Genomic DNA, 9,803 nt, shown 5'->3' on the forward strand with positions numbered 1-9,803 from the left:
TTACCTTTGGAAAGATCTTTTGTGAATATCTTTAATATCCTGACTTGATGAATTCAAAATTTTGTTGAAATCGGTTGAAGCCAAAAGATTTAGAGTGTGGCTCGCACAAGGAAAGTGTTTTGACAGACGTGGAGTTACAGATCGAAATTGAGGACCTAAAGCAATTATCGAGTCATTTGAATCGGAATCAGAGTCAGATCCGTCATCACTGTCACATTCATTTATAGGTCCTAAATCAATGAGTATCAATAATTGAATATATTGATTTGGATTAAATACATATATGCGGTATACTTCACTTACTTAATTCAACTCCAAATTCTTTAAATGCCTTAACGAAGTTAGATCCATTGTCAGTAATCGTATAAACAATTTTTTCCACGGGTAATTTATATTGCTTATTTATGTCGCATATCATTTTCGTCACACGATCAAAGGAATGAGTTCCTTTAAACCTTCGACAAGCCAGTGCTACAGACGTCCGCTCAAAACTGTTAGAAGCTAACCAGTGGCAAGTGTAAACAAAAAATGATTTTTTTCCACCTGACCATACATCTGCAGTTACGCACACGTATTCAATGTTATTCAGCTCAATGACCAGATTTTGAACATATTTAGTGTGGCTCTCGAAAAGTAACCTGGTAATTGAACGGCGGCTCGGAAGACTTTTACCAGGAAATAGTTTTTTAAAACTTTGGCTACTGACTGTGGAAGAGGGAGACGTTGTGTTGCAAATAAAATCCAAAATGTCATGGTTAAAAGAGCTTTTTCGGCTTACGCTCTGCCTTCTTTCATCTTTGATTGACTTGAACTCGCAACATTTTTGTGGGTGTTCCTTTTTCAAATGCTTGATAAAATTGGAACTAATACGAAGCGAACCTTTAATTTTTTTCCGCACACTTGACAACCACCAATTAAACCACACATTCTCCTTTGATGAGGAGTTTTGTTCATCTGCATTTTAATGAAATTGTGAAGCTTTAAATAAAAACATATATAACAAATAAAATAGTGCTATTTTGCATCTTTTTAAACGCACCGTCTCCACAATTTTGAAAAATTTCTCACTAAAGAGAATCTTATTGACACCAACCAATTCTTCATTTGTCAACGAATCTGGTGTACTTGAACTTTCACTTAAATTGTCATATCTCATAATATTGTGACTTATTTGTGAGTTCCGACCGTTTGAACAACTTGGAATATTTTGTTCGCCAACGAAATCTTGGTCATTATTATAATCATCACTATTGAAATTTAATGCATTCATTTAAATATATTTAATTTTTTATTTTTTGCAATGTAACGTAAGTGTGCCCAATTTCGGCCTGTATATTCAACTTTATATTTGAAAAATGTCAAACCATAAATCATTTTATGTCATATTAAATTCACATATGTTAGTTGGCTGGAAGCAGTTGCCTAGCGCGGTGGTGATAATTAACAAGTTTTGTTGTGAAAAGTGCTAAGAGTTGTGTAAAAATTATTTAAGACTGATATTATAATTGGGTAAGTGCATATATATACATATATATACTAAAATATTTGTACATTATAGCATTTTTTACCAAATATATGTTTTAATATGAATTTTATATAATAAACTCATAAAAATGTTAAATGAAAAGTTAGAACGGAATTTGGTACATTGAAATTTCACTTGTACCGATCTACGTGCTATGAAACGGAATCAGGAACATATATCATATTTCGTTTTACTTTGTTTTGGGGTTGAAAATTGAGTTTTAATATATATTTAAATTCTTAGCTTAAAGTAAACTCAATAAATTGTTTAAAGATCAATTTCCGTCCTATCGTTTTTTGAGTCAACGTGTTTCGCAATCCTTAACAGTTTCTCGTGCATCGGTAACAGAATCTTCCATAAGAAGTTGGTTTAAAAGAGTATATCAATTCTTTGAAAATAACAATTGTCTCGATGTTTTAGAAGATTCAACACGAATCTTCAACTGTGATGAGTCCGCGTTTTTTCTTTGTCCAAAAGGTCAAGCAGTTTTGACAAAACGGGGTTCAAAGCATGTATACTTCAGATCTGGCAAAGATGATAAAGAATGTCTTACATTATGCATAGAAGCTTCCGCTTCCGGTAAAATGATGCCAACTTTTGCTCTCTTTCAGTACAAAAGACTTCCAACCAACATACTTTCCAAATTTCCTTCTGATTGGGCTATTGGAAAGTCGGATTCAAGCTGGATGACCTGCGAAACATTTTATGAATATATAACAAATGTCTTTTATCCCTTCATCCTGAAAGAAAATATACAACTCCCAATCGTACTATTTTTGGATGGGCAGACGTCACATTTGTCGCTGCATCCTATTGAGTTTTGCAAGAAGCAACGAATCATACTTATAGCGCTTCTTCCAAACTCGACGCACTTGCTGCAACCAATGGATGTTGCAGTATTTCATAGTTTAAAAAATGACTTGAGAAAGCAAATACAAAATTGGAGAATGCAAATTATTTTCAGTAACCAGTAAAAAATTATTTTTACTGAAAATTTTTTTCAGTAACCAGTAAAAAAATATTTTTACTGCAAATTTTTTTCAGTAACCAGTAAAAAAAAATTTTTACTGCTAATTTTTTCAGTAATCAGTAAAACTGTACTGGTAATGAAAATTTAATTTCATTATCAGTAAAAAAAAAAATTTACTGCATTTTTACTGGTACTGCAAAGTGCCCATCTATGAATAGCGGAAAGAAAATTTGTAAAGGAACAAGTAGATGAATGGTTGCAGAAAGGCATTATACGTGAGTCGTGCTCAGAGGCCGCTAGCAAGGTGGTATTGGCGAAGAAAAAAGATGGTCGCTACAGATTATGCGTAGACTTTCGTAAACTAAATACAATGGTGTTAAAAGATAGGTTTCCAGTACCAATTGTTGAAGAAGTACTTGAAAAAATGCAAGCCGCAAAATATTTTACCGTCATGGACCTTTCAAATGGTTTCTTCCACGTCGAAGTCGAAGAACGTTGTCGAAAATATACAGCGTTTGTAACGAAAGAAGGACTCTATGAATTTAACAGAGCTCCATTTGGTTTTTGCAACTCTCCCGCCGTTTTTGTACGCTACGTTAACTATATTTTCCAAAAATTAATAAACGAAGATATAATGGAAATGTATGTAGATGACGTCGTAATTTTTGGGTGTACAGAAGAACAATGTTTAGGCAATATGCAACGGGTTTTATAACAAGCGCAGCAGTATGGGCTAGAAATTAAGTGGGCAAAGTGCCAATTTCTAAAAAATCGAATTCTTTTTCTTGGACACGAGGTTGAAGACGGGCGTGTCTGGCCTGGGAAAGGTAACTTTAAAGCAGTCAAAAACTTTCCGATACCAAAAAACGTACGAGATGTACAGGCGTTCCTGGGCTTAACCGCTAACGCGAAACATGCCAGACCATTAACAGAACTGCTTAAAAGAGATCCAGTATTTCAGATTGGAGAGCGAGAGGTTAGAGCGATCATTTACCTGAAGTCGGCACTCACGTCAGAACCAGTTTTACAAATATACAAGCAGAATTCTAATACGCAGTTACATGTCGATGCATCGAAACATGGCTTTGGTGCAACACTTTTGCAGCAGCATGACGGAAAGTGGCATCCTGTTTTCTATTGGAGTAAAAAGACTTCCCCACAAGAGGAAAAATTACACAGCTATTTCCTTGAAGTTGAAGCAGCTTATTAAGCACTACTTGTGTCACTACCTGATGGGCACAGAATTCACCTTGGTGACAGATTGTGCGGCTTTCAAGCAGACAAACGGAAAAAAAGGTATGCCACGTGAAGTGGTGCAATGGGTGATGTATCTTCAGGACTTTTCATCTAATATAGAGCATCGCGCCGGAAGCAGGATGAAACACGTGGACAGCTTAAGTCGATTTCCCGTGATGACAGTAACGTCAGAGGTTCAAGCTCAGATCTTAAAGGCCCAGACGAAAGATGAACATTTGGCAGCTGTGGCAGAGATCCTAAAAACAAAGCAGTACGGCGATTATAAAATAAAAAACAAGTTAATCTACAAGCAAGTTGACGGGCAAGACTTATTGGCGGTTCCGAAGAAGATGGAGGGCGAAATAATAAAGGAGACGCTCAGATTTGGGCATATGGGGTGTAAAAAAACCATACATGCTATACGGCAGAACTATTTTATCCCACATCTCGAAAAGAAAGTTCAGCAGACTATCAAAAACTGTATAGAATGCATAATGTATAACCAGAAGCTGGGTAAAAAAGATGATTTTCTAAATTGCATCGACAAAGGTGATTTTCCACTATCTACGCTTCATATTGACCATTTGGGTACATCGGATGCGACATCAAAGAGCTACAAATATATTTTTGCTGTCGTGGATGGTTTTTCCAAATATACTTGGATATATCCTACTAAAACTACAGAAACACAAGAAGTTGTTGAACACCTTGAGTCATGGGTGACAATTTTCGGCAGTCCGCAGCGTATAATAAGCGATAGGGTACAGCTTATACTTCCAAAATGTTTAAAGAATTTTGTAGCAAATATAAAATCGAGCATGTCGAGATAACAGCGGGCATACCAAGGGGTAACGGCCGTTTTAGCGAAGATGTCAGCAACAGAACCCGACAAGTGGTATAAGTACACGTCACAAGTACAGCGGGCCATTAATTCTCACATTCACGGTTCGACAAAATTTACACCATTTGAAATTGTGTTCGGTGTGAAGATGCGCAACGAAACAGATAGCGAGTTGCTAAAGATACTGCAAGAAGGGGTACTAGAAGGTATGCAAGATGAACGCAACAAGATTCGACAAGAGGACCGAAAGCAAATTTTAAAAGCACAAAATGCATACAAATCAAATTACGATAGTAAGAGAAAAGGCGAACATGGGTATCAGATAGCTGATTTAGTAGACATTAAGGTCACTCAGTTTATAACAGGCAAAAAACTAGCCAGTAAGTATATTGGTCCATACGAGGTGGTTAAAATCAAAGGGCATGGCAAATATTGTGTTAGAAAGGTTGCTGATTTTCAAGGACCACACCAAACGTCAACTAGTGCAGATCATATGAAACTGTGGCGTTACGTCGAAAATGGTGAAGATGACTTTCATGAGGAGTCATCTGAGACAGATGACGAGCAGGATGACCGAATGTAAGGTGGCAATGCTTGTCAATAGAGGACAGCAGGGCAGGAAGAGGTGAGGAAAAGAGAACGCAAAGAACCGACAGCAAGACAGTGTGAATTTGGCTTTCAAAGACTGAGGTTCAACTTTGCATAATTTAATTTCTTTTTGTATCAACATTTATGTATTAAAACTCATTTAAATTAATAAACTTTGGTCCCATTTGACCTTACATATATGTGCATCTTGTCGCTTGACGCAACACCGGCCACCTTGACAGAATCAGATTCCTTCAATATACAGTGGAAGCACGGCCAGTTTGTGGATGGGACGCTTAATCGTGCCCGTCTTGGTTGCTACGTCTGCGACGCGCACCTTGCCGTCTTGCCCTTTGACGGTTGCGACGAGGTGCCCTAGTACCCACTGCTGCGGTGGCACGTTGTCCTCGTGGACGAGAACGAGGTCGTTGAGCTGCATGTTGCGTTTGGGGTGCAGCCACATGTTGCGCTCCTGAAGGCCCGTCAGGTATACTTTGGACCACTGTCGCCAGAACTGTTGCTTGAGACAGCAAACAAGTTGCCATCTCTCGCAACAACGAACTGACCGCAGATGCTTGGCGGACTTCACCGCGGCTTACCATAACCCGCCGAAGTGCGGCGCCCTCGGTGGTATAAAGGTGAAGCTGAATCCTTCTTCTGCGGCGAATTCCTTCACTTCTGCTGACTGGGCAAGAAATGCCTCTTTCAGCTCGCGCAGCTTGCGGTCGGCGCCGACGAAGTTGGTGGCGTTGTCGCTGAACATCTTCGTTGGCATCACTCGGCGTGAATGAACTTTTTAGGGCGAAAATAAATGAATTAGAAGATAGGTCCGAAACTAATTCTAAATGTACTGCTTTTGAAGTGAAGCAAGCGAAAACTGCAATATAGGTTTTTACGGGTGATCGACCGCGTATTTTCAAGGTTGTGTATATCGGACCACAAAAATCTACGCCATATATAAGAAAGGGCCGTAGTGCTCGAAGTCTTTCGACTGGCAAATTTTCCATTATTTGGTTTTGCAACTTCGGCTTGTAATGAAAACAATGTATGCAAGCTTCTCGGGCATTAATTAGCCATATGCGTACTCGAAGAAGCGCAACCAGAAGAAGCAGGAACCGTAAATACGTTATAACGAAGTGCGAACTTTTATTTAATAAACGCGGAAATTTGGCATCGTATGGGAGAGGTGCATTTAATAGGCGACCTCCTACTCGGATTAATTTGAATGACAGCGACATAACCGAGTACTCATCCAAAAACGGGTTGAGTTTTTGCAAGTTTGCGGGTAGGGTGGTACCTTTATGCAATTTTTGAATAACATCCGAAAATTCTGAATGTTGGACCACCTGTGCAATTTTTAGAAAACTCATGTTTAGCTCTTCTGAAGTTCATGGAAGATTTTAGTGGTCGTCTTATCCATCGTAATATGTATGCGACCACACGAAGCAATTTTTTATGAGAAGAAAATTTTTCAATAAGGTCCAATATTGAATTTTTCTCAGAAATTGAAATTAGTGTAAACGTATTTTTCTTCTTCTCTAATGCTTCGTCTTCTGGTGAGAGCTGGAAGTGGTTATTAATTGGCCACAATGCAGGGTCTTCTAGGAGGAACTGTGGACCGCCAAACCATATCGAATTATTCAATTCGTCCACGTTACAACCCCGAGACACTTGATCCGCAGGATTTTCCTTCGTTGGCACATGTCGCCAAAGTACTTTGTCAATCAACTCTTGAATTTCGGACACTCTGTTTGCGACGAAGGTTTTTAGTGAGGATGGATGTGTTTTCATTCAATGCCAAACGATTTCAGAGTCTGTCCAAAATGTAATATCTTCGAAATGTCGACTCAACATAGGCGCTGCTCTTGACCATAATTTCGAAAGGAAGCCATCGGAGAAGCCATGTATTTGGCAGATAGCACTCGACTCAACGTTTACGTAATGAGGAATGCTTATCGATGAAAGCTGCATTAGATAGGCTTTAAAGTTCTGCCAGCTAGTGTCAGGGCGCAATAGAATCGATTCATCCCAATCTAGTTTTTGGATCCAAGCTCTTGCAATAAGATTTTTGCTTTGGTAACTAGTGGGGCTAGTAATCCAAGTGGATCAAAAAGGCGAGCAGAAACTGACAATATATTTCTTTTAGTTGCTCGCAGATCATTAAAATTGTCATCTAAAACAAAGTGAAACAAATCCTCTTTCGGCAACCAATGGATTCCTAACGTTATGGTGGAACTTTTGTCATTGAAGCTTAATGACTTTTCAGTGCAATCACTGTCGACAAAATTATGGTGGTTCGAAAACCATTTCGTTAAGGTGAATCCGGCCGAGTTTAATATTTGAATTACCTCACTTCTCAAAAGATCTAGAGACTCAAAATTTTCGGACCCTGTTAATAAATCATCAACATAAAAGTCTGTTTTGATGGCCAATGAACCGAGTGGATATTTCATTGTATTGGCATCACTGAGCATTTGCAAACACCGTGTTGCGGGAAATGAAGCAGGCGCAGTGCCGTATGTTACGCTGTTAAGACGAAAAATTTAATTTGCTCAGAAGGATGCTCTCTCCACACTATAAGCTGACAATTTCTGTCTTCTTCATGTATAATTATTTGACGGTACATTTTAGTAATGTCCGCTGTTAGTGCATACTTATATAAGCGAAAACGAAGAAGAGCTGAGTATAATTCTTCTTGGATGGTTGGACCTACATCAAAAGTTCATTCAACGATATTTGAGTTGAAGATCGACTCGAGACATCAAATACAACACGTAATTTGGTTGTTGTGCTGTCGGGCCTTAAAACGCATTGATGCGGAATGAAGTAGTGTGGCTCACTCGGGATCTTATTGTTCGTTACGCTCATGTGACCCAATACTCTATATTCATTCATAAAGTCCAGATACATTTTGCGAAGTTCTGGATCTTTTAATGTCCTTCTCTCCAGGGCCTGAAACCGCCGAACTGCGGTTTCATAGGAGTGACCGAATAACTTACGGTCAGCTTTAAAAGGCATTCTTACTTGAAGCCGTCCTGAAGGCAATACTTGAGATGTATTTACGAAAAAATTTTCACACTCTTGTTGCTCTGGTGTGAATTTGATGCTATTTGATTCTGAAGGTAGTTCTTCTTGAGCCCAAAATTTTTGGACTACTGAATCTATTGACGTTAAGTCTCCTTTAGTTTGGCATAATGTGCTATGCAATTTAGGTGGAGAACTTAGATTGCTGCCAGATACAACCCACCCTAAAAGGGTTTTCTGTAATGTTGGTTGATTAGCACCATTTTTAATCTGGCCAACAGCTAGAAGATCGAAAAATGTTTCAGCACCCAAAAGAATATCCACTTTTTTATATTTGTGGAATTCTGGGTCCGCCAATTCAATATTGTGCGGTATTTTCCAGCCGCTAACATTGATGTTATGGTCTGGATGATTTGCCGAAATGCATCGCATTACCCAGAATTACGCAGAAAATTCATAATTATTTAAACGCGACTTGGCAAACGCGCTTAGTTTTGACCCCAATTTTGTATTGGAATTGCTAATTCCTAGCACACTTAATGTTTTGTGCTGACGTCGAATCCGCAACTTCTGTGCCAAGTCCTCCGTCATGAAGTTGACCTGGGAGCCTGAGTCCAGCAACGCTCTCGCAGGCAGGTAATCTCCACGGCTGGTCCTCACTTGAATCACTGCTGTTGCTAACATGACCCGATCTGGCATACTGGCTGTATGCATGGCATGAGTGGTTGATGGTTGCGGATGAGGTGCAGCGGGGAAAGAGACTGGATACCGGTGCAACAGTGTGTGATGCGATCGATTGCACACACGACATCGATCTACTCTGCACTTAGAGACCGTGTGCCCCTTACGCAAACAATTTATGCATAAGGGCACCGATTTCACGAACTCGAATCTCTGCTGCACCGGAAGCGCCTTGAAAGTGGGGCAGGCAGTCAAAGAGACTGCCTCGTATTTGCTGCAACTAGCGCCGATTTTGACCTGTACATGTGTTGTTGTTTCCCATAACTCGCACTGCTTGTTGGTATGGGTTTCATCCTTGAAACCTAGCACACTTAATGTTTTGTGCTGACGTCGAATCCGCAACTTCTGTGCCAAGTCCTCCGTCATGAAGTTGACCTGGGAGCCTGAGTCCAGCAACGCTCTCGCAGGCAGGTAATCTCCACGGCTGGTCCTCACTTGAATCACTGCTGTTGCTAACATGACCCGATCTGGCATACTGGCTGTATGCATGGCATGAGTGGTTGATGGTTGCGGATGAGGTGCAGCGGGGAAAGAGACTGGATACCGGTGCAACAGTGTGTGATGCGATCGATTGCACACACGACATCGATCTACTCTGCACTTAGAGACCGTGTGCCCCTTACGCAAACAGTTTATGCATAAGGGCACCGATTTCACGAACTCGAATCTCTGCTGCACCGGAAGCGCCTTGAAAGTGGGGCAGGCAGTCAAAGAGACTGCCTCGTATTTGCTGCAACTAGCGCCGATTTTGACCTGTACATGTGTTGTTGTTTCCCATAACTCGCACCGCTTGTTGGTATGGGTTTCATCCTTGAATTTGATGCTCCTTCCGCTGATAGCTGCTGGAATCTTCGATTTAAGGTGGCTTTACATTCCTT

General features: G+C 40.0%; 1 protein-coding gene across 1 annotated transcript; it reads right to left on the reverse strand.

The window, feature by feature from the left end:
• LOC120780094 lies at window positions 1-449 on the reverse strand. Its single transcript, XM_040112371.1, has 2 exons — window positions 304-449; window positions 1-230 (listed from the first exon to the last, which is right to left on the reverse strand). The coding sequence occupies exons 1-2, from the start codon at window positions 416-418 to the stop codon at window positions 1-3; spliced, it is 345 nt and encodes a 114-aa protein (XP_039968305.1). The 5' UTR covers window positions 419-449.
• Between the last annotated feature and the right edge of the window lie 9,354 nt (window positions 450-9,803).

The sequence above is a fragment of the Bactrocera tryoni genome, unplaced genomic scaffold (assembly GCF_016617805.1).
Source record: "Bactrocera tryoni isolate S06 unplaced genomic scaffold, CSIRO_BtryS06_freeze2 scaffold_15, whole genome shotgun sequence".
Classification (NCBI taxonomy): domain Eukaryota; kingdom Metazoa; phylum Arthropoda; class Insecta; order Diptera; family Tephritidae; genus Bactrocera; species Bactrocera tryoni.

Bases quoted from the DNA above. Each gene is read 5' to 3' on its own strand.
- LOC120780094 (XM_040112371.1), bottom strand. From the start codon at position 418: ATGATATGCGACATAAATAAGCAATATAAATTACCCGTGGAAAAAATT. The intron at 231-303 runs GTAAGTGAAGTA...TCATTGATTTAG, and splicing joins AGAATTTGGAGTTGAATTAA to GACCTATAAATGAATGTGAC.